The 17,777-nt window shown below is 43.8% G+C and overlaps 1 protein-coding gene across 3 annotated transcripts in view; it reads left to right on the top strand.

Annotated features, from left to right (window-relative positions):
* Window positions 1–17,777, top strand: part of LOC146068921 (GRAM domain-containing protein 2A-like) — a 291,321-nt gene that overhangs the window by 178,788 nt on the left and 94,756 nt on the right. For all 3 annotated transcript variants that reach the window (XM_083179269.1, XM_083179267.1, XM_083179268.1), the window contains exon 10: window positions 8,644–8,724. In XM_083179269.1, the coding sequence (XP_083035395.1) occupies window positions 8,644–8,724 (81 nt within the window). The remainder of the gene's footprint in view (window positions 1–8,643; window positions 8,725–17,777) is intronic.

Genomic DNA, 17,777 nt, shown 5'->3' with positions numbered 1-17,777 from the left:
TTCTTCACCGAGTTTTGATATTGCTCAAGCAGGAACCAAGTATCACGATTCTGGTATTTCCGGACTGTCCCCTTCGGTCATGGTATTTGAACCTGCAACCTCTTCATCCAGACAAGCCCCCTTCCTTCACTCTTCCCTACCGTGACTTTGTTTGAAGGCATAGCTGGCAAAACTTCCATTTTTTTCTGTGAATTTTTATTGCTTTTCACACAAAGTAGACAAAAACAAAACCGCATTAAATAAACAAAACAAGTTTCACAATACATAATAAGTTAAACAAGAACATCAGCTGCAATCTAATGCGCGGTGCTGCGTTTCAGTGCTCATGTCGACTGTGTCAAAATTCGGGACAAAAAAGTGAAAAACCCCATGTTGACCTTTTGACTGTCGTCTGCCTAATGCTTGTGTTGACCTTCCTGCATGTTGACCTTCCTGCATGTTGACCTTCAGTCATGTAGACCTTCAGTCATGTAGACCTTAATGCATGCCGACCTAATGCTTGTCGACCTATCCAATGATCCATACCGCTTATGATGATTCTTCTGTTCATTTCTTGGATCTGGTGCATGATTTGCAATTGTACGTGGTTTGCACTTCAGCCATACAGAAGATGGATGACCTGTTTTTAATCTTTATTCTACCAAATGTAGGTGACAAGCCTCAAAACAGACTATTTCTTGGTGGCTCTATTCCACTATCAGTCAGGTTTCACTTTTAATATTTTCTAGTCTTCATAGTCTAGTGGCTATGTGCTTGGATGGTTGAACGTTATCCACACTCTCCATAAGCGCAGGACGCACACAGCCGGAACTATGCTGCAGGCAGCCGCTCAGGACATCGCAAAATCTTTATCCTTGTGGAAACCACACGCTGAAGTTGTGAGCCCAATGTTATTTATTTATACTAACTGCACAAAACATTGGTGCCAGCAGAATTTACCACTGTCTGGAGATACCCTCCCCCACAACACTAAGGAACCCCCATGGGGAATAGACTTTCGTTACCCTGAGGAGCATCTCTATTCTTTTCTCCAATATTAACTGACTATAGTTTCAAGTGGAGATTAATTGGAGCACTGGGGACATTTCAGTGGAGTGCTCATTTAGTGGGCAGTGTCACTTTACACTAATTGTAAAAGTGCAGACCTTACATATTTTTACACAACAGAGTTGCATTTTCGACCAATATGTGATTTTGAAATTGTTATTCTATAACTACAATTTTTTACTTTATACAGTATGTGTTAGATTTGTCATTTATGTCTTATAAATAAATTCGATTTTTAGATCTTCTTTCTTACTTAAATTCTGTTTGCTGTTTAGTGCTGTCCACTTAACTATATGGGAGCTGCTTTTCTGTATATTTAATTGGATACTGTGCTGCTATAAATTATTATCTGTGTCACTACTTCTGCCTGATTATTATAATTTTTTTCTTAATTTTCTGATTATTTTTTTTTTTAAGACCTTTTATTTGAATATTTTTTAATAATATTACAAACATAACAAATAAAGGAGTACATTGTACCAATAAAAGGAATCACTTGTAGTCATTTGCAATAATCTCAAATTGGACCACCTAATATTTCACCTTTTTAAAGCGTCAAAGCAACACATCCATATCAGTTTCGAAAATAGCAACTAATCAGTGAAGTTGAGACACACAAAAAAAAATAAAAAAAAATAACGATTCTTTCATATACTGTAGTGTCTCTTGTGACAATCTCACTGGTCCTGAGAAAAAAGGGAACTCAAAGGTATGGCTTCCCTCACCGTTGCGGAGTATTGAGATAGTCCATGGGTAGACCAAAGAGGGAGGAGTGAGTAGCGAGATATACATCTAAATATGGTATACTAGAAAGTTTCGAGGTTTTAGGTCCAGTTTCTGATAAGTTTTAAATGATCAAGGATTTAAAGTTCATGACCTAAATTTACAAAGCAATTTGCATATCAATATTAACCCCTTCCCGACATTTGACGTACATTTACGTCATGGTCGGGAAGTACTTCCCGACACATGGCGTAAATGTACGTCATGGCTTGTAACTGTCACCGCGTCTATAGACGCGGTGACAGTTTCAACATGTCTGCTGTCCCTGCATGCCCAGCGGGGGCTGCGATGCCGCCCCCCCGTCGGCGATCGCTGTGATTGGCTGTTCAGTGTGAACAGCCAATTACAGCGTTTTCTGTGTCACCGGCGAATAACGTTCGCCGGTGACACGCGATCGGAGGTGATTGGTGCTGTAAAGTACAGCACCAATCACCGCGGGGTGTAAGGGTGACACTGGTGTCACCCCACCTCACCCCGCCCGCCCCCAAAGGCCGTGATTGGTTCGTCGGACCGACGGACCAATCACAGCCATGGAGGGAGCTATAAACTAACGGTGACTGCACTGCAGACGCCATTCCGGTCTGGAATTGCGTGCAGTGCGGTCACCGTGCCTAGCTGCCGCAGTATACTGACCTGAACTGAGCAAAATACTTACCTGATCACTGCTTCATTACTGCTTGTAGTGTGCTGGATGCTTCCTGGATCCTGTTACTACTTGTGACTTCCTGTGAACTTGTGCTGCTGCAGTGTAATAGCGTTAGATAGAGAGAGATAGAGAGAGATAGTGTCAGAGAGTGCTATATTTTGTGCTGCTGCAGTGTGATATAGTTATAGAGAGATAGAGAGAGAGAGATAGAGAGAGATAGAGATATAGTGACAGATTGTGCTATATATTTTTTATATAACTGACTGCTGCCCCCCCTTTTGTGCTGATCAGTATAAATCAGCAACTTTTTGGGGGCGCAGGTTTTTTTTTATATATATATATATACCTGTCAGTGCTGCTGCTGCAGTGTTATAGAGTGATAGATAGTGAGAGATAGAGAGAGATAGTGACAGAGAGTGATAGAGACTGCTATATTTTGTGTCTGCTGCCCCCATTTTGTGCACCCCCAGCTACTTTTTGGGGGTGCAGGGGTTATTTTTCATATATATAACTGTCAGTGCTGCTGCTGCAGTGTCATAGAGTGATAGATAGTGAGAGATAGAGAGATAGAGAGAGATAGTGACAGAGAGTGATAGAGAGTGCTAAATTTTGTGTCTGCTGCCCCCGCCTTTTGTGCTGATCACTATATCTGAGGTGATCAGCAACTTTTTGGGGGTGCAGAGGTTTTTTTTTTTATATATATACCTGCCAGTTGCTGCCAGTTGCACTGTCAGTTGCACCAAAGGTTGTGCACCTGCTGCCCCTCACTGGTAATCAGTGTCGCATCACTGATCACCTTTTTTTTTTTTTGAGGCTGCTGTGGGGTCTTTTTTTAATTTTTTTTTACACACACTGTGATTTTGTGGGTGTCCTGTGGCCACTGTGCGCTGATCAGTGACGTACATCACTGATCAGCTTTTTCGGCACAGGGTTGATCTTTTTTTTTTTTTTTGATCAAATTCCTGTTGCCTTTGAGCGCTGTTCAGTGACGGACGTAACTGACCAACATCTGTGCTCAATTTTTGGCGCAGGACCTTTTTTTTTTTTTTTTTTAACCCCTTCAATTTTTTTTTTTTAACCCCTTCAATTTTTTTTTTTTTTGTATAAAGTATTTTTTTTTTTCTGCACTACATACACACTACACACTACATACCCCCCGGGTTGAAATAAAGTTTGTACCCCCCCCTACACTATACACGTGTTGAAACATTTCACTACCAGTAACACAAAAATAAAAATGTCATCCCAAATGTCATCCCAAATGTCATCCCAGTCATCCAGAAGAATGTATTCAGCGGAGGAGGCATATGCCATGCTTGCCTCTGACTCTGACACAGCCAGTGATGCAAGCGGGGAATTTGAAGGCTTCGTCTTAAGCTCCTCTTCCTCCTCTAGTGATGAGGGACCCCCTCAAAGACGCCCCCGTAGAGCAGCTGAGACCCCCCCCCCAATAATTGATCTCGTATGGACCCCACCACCAGACAATTTTGAGCCCCAGGTTCCTGAGTTTTTGGCCATGCCAGGAATCCAATTTGATTCCACAGGTCTCAGAGAAATTGACTTTTTCAAATTATTTTTCTCTGATGATTTTATAAATTTAATGGTGGACCAAAGTAATTTATATGCCCAGCAGTTTATTGCTCAAAACCCCACGTCATCATTTGCTAGGTGGACCCCTGTAGATGCAGTAGAGATGATGACGTTTTGGGGTCTGGTGTTTCATATGGGCATAGTAAAAAAGCCAGAAATTAGGCAATATTGGAGTACAGATGTTCTGTACAGCACCCCATTTTACCGTATGGCCATGCCCCGGGCTCGATTTGAGACGATCCTTAAATTTTTGCATTACAACGATAATGCACAGTGCCCACCCAGAGATGATCCCACCTTTGACCGGCTATTCAAAGTCAGGCCGGTCATTGATCATTTCAGTGCCAAATTTGAAGAGATGTACATCCCAGATAAATTCATTTGCATAGACGAGTCCCTTATACATTTTAAAGGAAGGGTTAAATTCCGCCAGTACCTTCCCAGTAAGAGGGCAAGGTATGGCATAAAAATGTATAAGCTGTGTGAAAGCACCTCAGGGTACACCCACAGGTTTAGGGTATATGAAGGGAAGGATTCAAGAATTGAACCGCCAGAATGCCCCCCCTCCCTCGTAGGTGTTAGTGGAAAAATTGTCTGGGATTTAGTGCACCCCTTCCTGGATAAAGGTTATCACCTCTATGTGGATAACTTTTACACCAGCATCCCCCTGTTTAAGGCCCTTGGTTCAAGAGGTACAGCAGCTTGCGGTACTGTGCGCAAGAACCAAAGAGGCCTCCCAAAAACGCACATTGCCCAAGTAATGAGAAGGGGTGAAAGCAGGGGAATATGCACCGAAAATATGTTGTTGGTCAAATATAAGGACAAGAGGGATGTCCTTATACTGACAACAATTCACGGAGACAGTACCACCTCCGTCCCTGTACGAGGTACCAGTACCCACACCTCAAAACCTAATTGTATCCTACAATAGGTACATGGGCGGAGTGGATCTTTCAGATCAGGTACTGAAGCCGTACAGTGCCCTGCGGAAAACAAAAATCTGGTACAAGAAGCTGGCCGTGTATATCATCCAGATGGCACTGTATAACGCTTACGTGCTATTCCGTTCTACCGGCCAGAGGGGGACATTTATGCACTTTCAAGAGGAAGTCATAAAGGGCCTAGTATTTGGGAACCAGCAGGCAGAGGGCCCCAGTACTTCTAGTACTGGCCCCCGTATTGTACCAGGGCAGCATTTTCCTGTGTTAAATCCCCTCCACTGGAAAAAAGGGCAGGACACAAAAAAGGTGCAAAGTTTGCTATAAAAAGGGAATAAGAAAGCAAACTATTTTCCAGTGTGACACTTGCCCCGACAAACCCGGCCTATGTATAAAGGAGTGTTTTAAAATATACCACACATCTATGGATTTTTAGGTTCATCATTTCACCGTGCTTCGGGGGTCTTGCTAATGCCACATAGCACCCACCATTCATTCCACCAGAATCTGAGCCGCAAAATCCAAAAATCACTCCTTCCCTTCTGAGTCCTGCCATGCACCCAACTGGTATTTTTTGGTCACATGTGAGGCATTGCCGTACTCGGGAGAAATTGGGGCACAGATTTTGTGGTGCTTTTTCTCCTTCATACCTTCTGAAAATGAAAAATTTTGAGCCAGAACTGCATTTTTGTGTAAAAAAATGTAATTTTTCATTTTCACTGCCCAGTTGTATCAAAATTGGTGAAACCCCTGGGGGTTTGAAATGTACACTATACCCCTAGATGAATTCCCTGAGGGGTGTAGTTTGCAAAATGGGGTCACTTGTGGGGGGGTTCCACTGTATTGGTGCTTTGGGGGTCTTGCTAATGCGACATAGCACCCACCAACATTCCACCAGAATTTGTGCTGCAAAATCCAAATATCACTCCTTCCCTTCTGAGTCCTGCCACTTTTTGGTCACACATGAGGCATTGCCGTACTCGGGAGAAATTGAGGCACAGATTTTGGGGTGCTTTTTCTCCTTCATACCTTCTGAAAATGAAAAATTTTGAGCCAGAACTGCATTTTTGTGTAAAAAAATGTAATTTTTCATTTTCACTGCCCAGTTGTATCAAAATTGGTGAAACCCCTGGGGGTTTGAAATGTACACTATACCCCTAGATGAATTCCCTGAGGGGTGTAGTTTGCAAAATGGGGTCACTTGTGGGGGGGTTCCACTGTATTGGTGCTTGGGGGGTCTTGCTTATGCGACATAGCACCCACCAAAATTCCACCAGAATCTGAGCTGCAAAATCCAAAAATCACTCCTTCCCTTCTGAGTCCTGCCATGCGCCCAAATGGTATTTTTTGGTCACATATGAGGCATTGCCATACTCGGGAGAAATTGGGGCACAGATTTTGGGGTGCTTTTTCTCCTTCATACCTTATGAAAATGAAAAATTTTGAGCCAGAACTGCATTTTTGTGTAAAAAAATGTAATTTTTCATTTTCACTGCCCAGTTGTATCAAAATTGGTGAAACCCCTGGGGGTTTGAAATGTACACTATACCCCTAGATGAATTCCCTGAGGGGTGTAGTTTGCAAAATGGGGTCACTTGTGGGGGGGTTCCACTGTATTGGTGCTTGGGGGGTCTTGCTAATGCGACATAGCACCCACCAACATTCCACCACCAAAAATCACTCCTTCCCTTCTGAGTCCTGCCATGCACCCAACTGGTATTTTTTGGTCACATATGAGGCATTGCCATACTCGGGAGAAATTGGGGCACAGATTTTGGGGTGCTTTTTCTCCTTCATACCTTCTGAAAATGAAAAATTTTGAGCCAGAACTGCATTTTTGTGTAAAAAAATGTAATTTTTCATTTTCACTGCCCAGTTGTATCAAAATTGGTGAAACCCCTGGGGGTTTGAAATGTACACTATACCCCTAGATGAATTCCCTGAGGGGTGTAGTTTGCAAAATGGGGTCACTTGTGGGGGGGTTCCACTGTATTGGTGCTTGGGGGGTCTTGCTAATGCAACATAGCACCCACCAACATTCCACCAGAATCTGAGCTGCAAAATCCAAAAATCACTCCTTCCTTTCTGAGTCCTGCCATGCACCCAAATGGTATTTTTTGGTCACATGTGAGGCATTGCCGTACTCGGGAGAAATTGGGGCACAGATTTTGGGGTGCTTTGTCTCCTTCATTCCTTGTGAAAATGAAAAATTTTGAGCCAGAACTGCATTTTTGTGTAAAAAATGTAATTTTGCATTTGCACAGCCCAGTTGTATCAAAATTGGTGAAACCCCTGGGGGTTTGAAATGTACACTATACCCCTAGATGAATTCCCTGAGGGGTGTAGTTTGCAAAATGGGGTCACTTGTGGGGGGGTTCCTAAATTTTAGCATCTTATGGTGCCTAGAAACCTACATGGTGCCTAAAAAATAATCTCATAAAAAGGAGGCTCCAAAATCAAGTAGGTGCTCCTTCTATTATGAAGCCTGTGGTTTGGTCAACGTGCACACTAGGGCCACATATAGGATATTTATGAAAACAAAAGAATTGGGGGAATCAATTTTTAGTCACATTTCTCTAGTAAAATGTACTGTGTTCCTTAGAAAAATGTATTAAAATTGCAAATCTGCAAAAAAAATGAAATTTTGAAATTTCACCTACACTTTGTTTTAATTCCTGTGAAACACCTAAAGGGTTAACAAACTTCCAAAATGCTGTTTTGAATACTGTGAGGGGTGCAGTTTTTGAAATGGTATCATTTATGGGGGTGTCTCACATACAAGTCCCTCAAAGTCACATCAGAACTGAACTGGTCCCTAAAAAAATCAGTGTTTGAAATTTTCTTGAAAATTTGAGAATTTGCTATTCATATTGTAAGCCTCCTAGTGTCCAAAAAAATTAAAAGGAAGTTGAAATAATGATGGAAACATAAAGTAGACATATGGTCTATGTTAGTTATTAACTATTTTGAGTGGTATGATTATTTGTCTCACAAGCAGAAAATTTAACATTTTGCAAATTGCAAAATTTTCCATTTTTTCACGACATTTTGGTATTTTTCACAAAAAAACACAGACTGTATCGACCCAAATTTACCACTAATTTGAAGTACAATGTGTCACGAAAAAACAATCTCAAAATCACTGGGATAAGTAAAAGCAAAAAAAAGTTATCCCCACTTAAGTGATACATGTCAGATTTGAAAAAAAGGGCTCTGTCAGGAACGCAAAAACTGGCTCTGTCAGGAAGGGGTTAAGATGCTCTAGTGTCTATAGTCACTAGTGTGAGGTGTAAGACCCTTTCATTTTATAGCATAGCAGTGATTGTTATTATTGACCTACAGTATGCCAGGCACGTCCAAACTGTGGCCCTCCAGTTGTTGTGAAACTACACATCCCAGCATGCCTTGCCATAGTTTTAGCATTCCTTAATAGCAAAACTGTGGCAAGGCATGATGGGACTTGTAGTTTCACAACAGCTGGAGGTCCATAGTTTGTACATGCCTGACCTATGCAGTATGATCTATTTATAATTCATTGCTATGGAATCTGAAAAATCGTTTGGGTTTCTCAAAGACCAAATAGTGGTATAAATGGAAAAGTCACACACAAGCTGACGGCAATTTCCTTCTTACATACAGCTGTCCTGCTCCAGGTCCAGAACAGTATAAGAAGTGTTTCCGGTGAAGTAGATGGGCAGGCTCATGGAAACTTCATAAATGGTATGCATAACCTTATTGGTCCTTAAATAACATTGTTAGGGCAGGAGAAACTCTTATGTGTTTATTGTGACCTATTGTTTTACTGTATCATTTGCTTATCTGTGCAGTCCTATGCTATTTATATTTGGGTATGTTCACACAAGAAAAATGTTTTTTAGGACCCAAAGGGTCAAAAAAGAGAGACAGTCGCCTATATGGGTGTTGAGCCAAGCAGCTCCTACTGGGGGGTGTCGAACCCCAATTTGTGCAAGAAAAAAGGAAAGTGGGTGGATCGCTAATGAGCAAATTGGATCAATTAAGTATTACACTTAAATTATTAAAAATCATTTCATTGGACTTCCGGTGGGCGGACCCAGCTGGTGGCCGCATTTGAAGAGCTCTCCTGCTCTGGGAACACTGGACGGAACCGGCGCTGGCGACGACCAAGTGGCAGGAGACCTGGGGTATACACCAGAGGAGACAGCGGTGGGTAAGAGGCAGCACTCCCTGGCTCCCCACCAAAGAAATAACCCCGGAATCGGCGCCGTATATACAGTGCAGGGACGGGCGGCATCTTGGAAGACCCGACCCGCTCCTTACCTTGCTGCGGCATTCAGCTCCTTGGTCCCTACCTCCTCTACAGCCCGCAGAAACACCGGACAACACCTGGCTCCCTGACTTGCACGGGGCGGCCGCTGTGGAGGCGGAGGGTGGATTGCGGGTCCCAGACGGCGGCCATCTTGGAGGAAGCCCATACACGCTGCTTTGTGGGCGTGCTGTACTAGCAGGGATCACATTGCATTGCATGTGCATCCGTTGTGCATGCAATGCGATGCAATGTGATGAAACCTAAGTACAAAAAGTATGTGCAAGCACATACTTTTTGTACTTAGGTTTCATCGCATTGCATGCACAACGGATGCACATGCAATGCAATGCAATGTGATCTGTGCTAGTACAGCACGGAAAGCACGCCCTCATAGCAGCGTGTATGGGCTGCTTGTCTGCCTTGAAATAACATGCACACACTCAGAGGAGGTGTGCTGCAGACACCAGACCCATCAGGTGAGACTCTGCAGTGGGCTTGTGGCTGGTCCCTGGCCCCCTGTCACATAAACTCCTATGGGCACATCATTAGCTATTATCAATATCGATATAAATATTACCAGAAGGACAACAAGTGAAGTGCGCAGATTATGTAATCTGTCCGTAACCTGCTTACCCTTTTTACCTAGCTACGTGCGAACAAAGCGTAGCGAACCTTTCTCGTGTATTATACACGTTAGACCGATACTTGTAATAGAGTATCCTTACTTAGTACCCAAAACTGCGAATACCTTTTAAGGACAATGTCCGTAATACACCTTTATCGCTAGATGCGAATAAGAGTCAAGACAAGGATATAACTCAAAGTGAGGAGATAGATTCTCCAAATAATGTATTTAGTCCCTAGCGGACAGCAGGGGTGTACAGAAAGAAGAAACACAGTATAACACGCAATACAATGAATTTAACAATACTAAATATGATTGCAACTCTACTAGGGGAAAGAAAACAGATACAGAATACAATCAGCCATAACCATATAAGTGAACACAAGGGAATGCAACCGTTTACAGTCTCATCAATATGCGCAGCGCAGTCCGGTCGAGCTCGCTAGGTTCATATAGAACTTAGCCCGGTCAGGATGAAGGGGGAGATGCAGTGCCGAAGTGACCGAGCCAGCTCAGGGATAGCTATCTTTATAGTGTCCAAACAAAGGGGGGTCAAAGGCCGTTTCCATTGGTTAAGGGTTCAAAAGTCAAGTCCTCAGGGATTGGAGCAAAGTACTGCACTTAAGTTGGATTGGTGCAGAGGGAGTGTACTTCGGTGTCCATTGTCTGTTGACCTCGTCGTAGGGGTCGTAAATCAACAACAAGAACCGGTTATAACTCGATCCTTTGTCTTACACAGTTCATACAGAAAAGTACAAGGATTATGGATTATGTCCGTAATTATCGGACAATAGGACTTGCGAAGTTTTCGCTATGACCGGAGTGCTGCGCATGAGACACTGAATATAATGATACTAGACCTGTACAAGAAATGGTTGCGTATTGTTGGTCAAACTATGTGTAGTGCACTAGTCCTATAATTAACTATATTTTATTCCGTGTTAATGTGGGATATGAATTTATGTGCATTAGTATGGCGGCGCTTAAGGTTTGCTTCGTTACACAGAACCTGTGTATAATACTTTATTTGCGCAACTCTGTGAACCAAAATGGCGGCCATACTATTCTAAAATGGCGTGTATGCAAGTCGACTTTAACAGTCCACCCTTTGACAGTGAATACGGAACTGTCACAGTTCAAAATTTTTCCTAAAACACAACAGAAATTCATAATCCTAATAAAACAATTTGGGACCTTTGAATTTCACATAAAAAGGGAGTAAACCATCTGCGCTTGGCCAATCCTGGATTATGGATAAACGAGGGGCCACATTTATCTTAACAATTTACTAAGGGTGACGAAGGATAATGTACAGGTTTGGGATAAAAATAAAAACAGGGGAGGTTACAATATGTACAATTTTTCAGATATGGTATCCTATAATGGGTGATGATTTCAATCCTAGGGTCATATACCAAACCCTTGTCTTCCTCTGAATCCCTCGTTCTTACACTCATGATTTCAATATGTTTGGGTTTTTCCCGGGTCAAGGTTTTAACACATTTAAACAATAGTACAAAGACTATGATGGCACCACCGATACAGAGGAGTAGTTTTCCGATACTGGCTATGATTCCTTGTGCCCATTCTCCTAGCCCGGAGAACCAATGCATTGGGTTCAACCAGGAGGTCCATACGCTGACCTTGTCACCTACTTCTGCCAGGCTGATATTGTGTTCCCTCCGAACTCCCATTTAAGCTGAAGAATCTCATCCATCCGTTGATCGATGATTTCTTCTGGGTCTTCAGTATTGTTGGTAATGTACGTGCAACACTTTACCCCAAACTGTGTGGAGAGGGTGACACAATATCCTCCTGTCATGGCTGTCAGATAGTTCAACACCATCCGATGTTGAACTAGCTCTCTCTTATATGCTTGTAACTCCCTTCCAGTGTATCTAAAAGTGTCATCATAGATCTCAGTAATGTTGTCTACCAAGCTTGCTAATGCTTGGATATACTTTAAAATTGACTCCCCTGGCGGTATGGGTAATGTCTAATGCAATGAGGAGTTGGATACCGAATGATTCATGTATCAAGTCTGCAGCTATGGGTTCCTTCCTAATTATTAAATCCCTCTTGTGGATTTGATCATAGTGGGTATGAGTGTAAGGAGGAGGTATACCTTGGTGTATGCTTACCATTTCATCATGGGTAAGGGTCATTACTTCGGGCAACACTCTACCTAAATAACAGATTCCAACGTAGTTCATGGAGAGCCATTTGTACGCCCTTCTACCACAAATATAATAAACATCATCAGGGATAAAATATAGGACAGAATATTTCATAATTTTATCACACATCATCCATAAACACATTCCCGTCCCCTGCTCCCTGACCTGTTCTTCACAAGTTTCTGGCTGTAAGGTCATATTACAATAGCCAGCGGATACTCTGCCAGCCATCATTTTGTTTTTCTTAACAGTGTAAACATATTTATAGTGTCTTCCACTGGTGCGGATCTTCAATAGCAATTCCTTATCAATAGGCTCTCCATCTGGGCGCTGGGAGTAAGTTATCGTCTGGTTATACCATGTCACTTTCCAGGTACGAATCTGTCTGGAACTGGAGAAGTTCATACACACCAGGGACTTGTCCACCTGGTATGGGTGTAATCTAAGGCTAGGGGACCTGGTATACAGGTATTTCTTATCCAGTGGCCTCCCCTTATTTAAGACACTTATCTCAGATATCCTTGATGGATATGGGACTAGGCCTACACTACTCCTTTTGTGTAATACTTGTGAACACACCCAGCATTCTGTTTGGTTTAAGACCTTACCCACTGAGTGCTAATTACTCAAAGGATGTCGGCCCGTAGTTGCCTTACCCATCGACTGGCAACGCTGGATGCATTCTACACCGTATTCACCAGACAATAACTCATCACATTGCCCTTGAACTACGTTTCCCTCATACCTCTTACCATCTCCGGTTATGGGTAAAATATCAGGCTTACTAAGGGATTCTACTTCACCCTGATCTGGGACGATTAGTACACTGTCAGAACTCCGCTCCATTCACTCTAGGGTTTGGCAGCCACCGAATGTCCTTGGGTGAAGAAGGGATAAGAGAAAGAAAACAAGGGAACAAAAATAGAACCATGAACCTGTTGCTTGGAGTCCTTCCATCCTCTATACCAGGGGTCTTTTATTGCTTTGTCCTTTAATTAGCTCGTACAGGTTGCTTGACCTTGGCTGCTTGTCAGTCCTCCCGGAACAACGCCTCTAGCGATATTTCTTCTCTTTCGCTCTCTACATAAGGGACTTCTGGGTTTATGGCTTTCTTGCAGTGGGACGAATGTATCCAATTCTCTCTCTCTCTGTGACTTTTATTGATGTAGTGCTAGTCAACAAGACTTGGTAAGGTCCTTCCCAATGGTCTATCAAACAACCTGAGCGTAAAAAAAGTCTCCTGGTTTAAGATTATGACAGTTCTCAACAGGCATGTCAGGTGTCAACAAGTTCAATTCCTTTTGCTGTTCCCTCAGCTGTTTGTTTAGTTTTAGGATATATTGCACCGTCAGTTCATTGTTACATTTTAGATCATCTTGTGGGTCTATCATGACGTGTGGCTGCCGGGCAAACAATATCTCGAAGGGGGACAGGTTAAGCGGAGCTCTGGGAGTGGTCCTAATGCTATACAGCACAATGGGCAGTGCCTTTGGCCATAATAACCCTGTTTCGGCCATAACTTTACCCAATTAGTTCTTAATAGTACCATTCATTCTCTCAACTTTGGCGCTCGCTTGGGGTCGATATGGAGTATGAAGTTTACTATTAATTCCCAGGAGTTTACCCATGATTTGGAAGACGTGAATTGAGTGCCTCTGTCACTCTCAATAACCTGTGGGATACCATATCTGCAGACAAACACTTGGCATATTTTCTTAGCTGTGAAAGTAGCAGTGTTGGAGGCAGCGGGGAAAGCCTCCACCCAGCTGGAAAACATGTCAACACATACTAACACATTTCAGATTTCTACAGGGTGGTAACTGTATGAAGTCGATTTGTATTACCTGGAAAGGGCCTTCTGTAGGAGGGATGTGGGATGGCTCTGTTGGGATGGCTTTCCCAATGTTCTTCCTCAAACAGGTGAGGCATGACATTGCCACTCTACCTGCCTGAGAAGCGAACCCTGGTGCACACCAGTAGGCCTTTACCAGCTTGCACATACCTTCCTTCCTGAGATGTGTCAGCCCATGGGCCGCCTCGGCTAGACTAGGAATGTATGCCCTGGGGGCCACTGGTTTCCCGTGTCCATCTCTCCAGAGTCCGGTGGACTCTTGGCCACATCCCTTCGACTTCCATACTGCTCTCTCCTGTGGGGAACACAAATTTTGCATGTCTATCAGTTTTGACGTGGATACCATGTTAAGTGCGCAAAGATTCATGGGGGAAGAAGAGATATTTACAGGGCATGCGGCCCTTTTCGCTGCCTCATTAGCGCGGCTGTTACCAAGGGACACCGGATCCTTCTCTGATGTGTGAGCTTTACACTTGATAACAGCCACTCTGTCTGGAAGCTGGATAGCTCCCAGGAGTCTTCTGAAATATGTTGTGTGTGCCAGCTGCCGTCATGAAATTTCTGAGGCGCCATAGGGCACCAAAATCATGCACAACTCCAAAAGCATATCTGGAGTCTATATATGTTAACTGATTTTCCCTTGGCCAGTTCACATGCTCTGGTCAATGCCACCATTTCCGCTACCTGTACCGAGTGAGGTGGTCCCAGGGGTTCAGCTTCCACAATACCTTCTCCATCTACTACCGCGTAGCCTGTGCACAGCTCTCCCATCTCCGTTTGTCTATGACAGCTGCCATCAGTGAATAAGGTTATGTCTACCTCACTTAATGGGCTGTCGCTTATGTCAGGACGTGCTGTAAAGGTCTGATTCAGGTAGGTCATGCAATCATGTTTGTCCCCACTTTCACTAACCTCTGCCTTACCATTTTCAGCAACAATCCCATCAACCCCCACCCTTTGTGCCTTGGAGGGCACATGAGGTAGGAATGTGGATGGGTTCAATGTATTGCATCGCTTTATGGTAATGTTTACTGGGGCCATCAGCGCCAGTTCCCACTTAGTGAACCGCGCTGAGGACACATGTCGAGTTTGGGCAGAGTTTAGGAGAGCAGAAACAGCATGGGGAGCATGAACAGTTAAATCGTGTCCCAACACCACATCCTCACTCTTGTTTACTAGTTGTGCTATTGCAGCTACGCTTCGTAAACAAGTTGGGAGTGAGCGTGCTACTGTGTCCAATTGGCCACTGTAGTACGCTACTGGTCGGTTGGCATCACCATGTTTTTGGACAAGTACTCCTGCCGCACACCCAGCTGATTCTGTACCGTACAGTTCAAAGGGTTTCCCATAATCTGGCATTCCCAGTGCTGGATTCTTTGTTAGGCTCATCTTTAATTCCTCGAAAGCCAGCTCGGATTACTCAGTATGAGAGACCCGATCTGGCTTAGTGGAGGAAACCATTTCTTGCAGTGGTAATGCCAGAATAGAGAATCCTGGGATCCAATTGCGACAGTAGCCACACATGCCTAGGAATGTATGGATCTGATGCTGGGTCTGCGGCAGTACCATGTTTTGAATCGCCTGGATTCGGTCGTCAGTGAGGTGTCTCAACCCTTGGGTAAGACAGTGGCCCAGTTACTTAACCCTGGTCTGGCATAATTGTAATTTATCCTTTGATACTTTATGTCCTGTCTCTGAGAAATGCATCAGCAGCTGTCGAGTGTCATCCACTGATGACTCCAGTGATTCAGAACACAACAATATGTCGTCAACATATTGTATTAGTATCGAACCACTCAAGGGTTAAAAGGATTGTAAACAATCATGCAAGGCCTGAGAGAAGATGCTAGGGCTGTCTATGAATCCCTGAGGGAGTCTGGTTCAGTTATACTGTACTCCTCTGTACGTGAAAGCAAAAAGGTATTGGCTGTCAGGGTGTAAAGAGACAGAGAAGAAAGCAGAACACAAATCAATGACAGTGAAATGTGTACAGTGAGGTGGGATTTGCATCAGGATGACAGCTGGGTTTGGCACTACGGGGAATTGGCTCTCAATTACTTTGCTTACCCCTCTTAAATCCTGCACTAGTCTGTAGCCCCTCCTTCCACTCTTTTTCACAGGGAAGATGGGACTATTGGCCGTGCTAGAGGTTCGAACTAGGATTTCTTGCTGTAGCAATCGTTGGATCACGGGGTACACACCTAGTTCGACTTCCGGTTTTAAAGGGTATCGTGGTATTTTTGGGGCTATCCTGCCTTCTTTTAAACGGATCTCTACTGGAGCTACGTTTGCCATCAACCCAGCATCTTGTCCATCTTTATGCCAAAGGGAACTCGGTATTTGAGCTGTAATTTCAGCTACCCTAGATGGATTTGAATCTACAACAGTTGAATGCAACATTAGCCTCTGAGGAGTGTCCAGCAAATCTTGCACTTCCTGTGCAAGGTTTTTAGGAGTATCCAGAAATACCCCATCAGGGGTGCAATAGATGACACATCCCATCTTACATAATAAGTCTCTACCCAGGAGGTTGGTCGGAGCCGCTGCAGCCAACAGGAAAGAATGTTTGGTATGCAGGGGCCCGATTGTAACCTCTGCTGGTTTCGTCATTGGGTAATGTTGCACTTTTCCTGTTACCCCAGTTGCTGCTACTGATTGATCAGTGAAACCCAAATTTAGAGGAGTGTTGAGAACAGATCTGGCCGCCCTTTTTTATCAACCAAAAAGGTTGGTCTTACCCCAGCTAAATCAACCTTTACCTGAGGTTCCTCTCTAAGGTGTTGTGTTAATCTAACTGGCTGTAGGATACAGGTATGACCTGTTTCCTATTGTTGTGATTGTGTTGCTCTTAGCACTGAGTTGGCCAGTAAATGCGGTGGAGGCATGTTGCGTGACCTGTCTGCCTCCTCCCAGTGTCTTGGCGTTGGGTACCTACGTGTCTCACCCTGGTGAGGCTCCCAGTCCCTTCTATGTGTATTGTTTCTCCTGGGGTTTCCTGACCTGCAGTTTTTGGAGTAGTGTCCTTCCCTATTGCAGTTGTAGCACAATATTGGCCTTCTGCCTGTATCTCGGGTGTTCGGGTGGTATGTGGTCTTGTTTGGGGCATTACTCAAAGCTTGGATGCTAACCACCATCAATTTCTCGGTTTGCATCTCTCGGCTTTTCTTTGTGTTTTGGTCGTGTTCCACAGCAGATTCCCGTAGGGCATCTACTGTCTTTCCCCGCCAATTGGGGAAGGATATCTGGACCCTAACTTTCAGGTTTTCCCTAAGCCCTTCCACCAGCACAGAGACAATCCTCTCCCTCAGGTGAGGATTATCCTTAGGTTCGGAGACACCAGTGTGTTTTGATACCGTTTGCAAGGCCCTGATGAAATATTTGCAAGCGGATTCACCATCCTTTTGTTTGATGGTGAAGATCTTGCTATATTACACTGCCATACCCCCAATTGCAAGTTGATTAGGCGTATATTTTCCTGGTTGATCTCATCATTTATTTCCTTGTCCACTTTCAACCCACTATCCTGAATGAATTTCGGGATGTCTATGTGGGTAGGGAGACAGGCCCTCAACAGGATTCTCCAATCCTTATTGGTGGGTTCGTCAGAGTTTCCCAGATCCTTTACAAATTTCTGACATAATGACAGATCTTTCCTAGGATCAGGGAAATCTGAAATGATGGACCGCAGTTCTAACCATGTCCATGGATTTAACATGGATATCATCCTTGTAGGTATCACTCCTTCTCTGTCTGCCTTACCATAGGGAACCTCCAGTGTGCGTGCAGGGTACGTTTGCACCACGTTCGCATTGCTGGGTCCTGGTATGGGGT

This window comes from Crinia signifera, chromosome 1, assembly GCF_055691185.1.
Source record: "Crinia signifera chromosome 1, ASM5569118v1, whole genome shotgun sequence".
NCBI lineage: Eukaryota > Metazoa > Chordata > Amphibia > Anura > Myobatrachidae > Crinia > Crinia signifera.
Note: the sequence above shows the minus strand (reverse complement) of the source record. Positions and strands in the feature narration are given on the sequence as shown.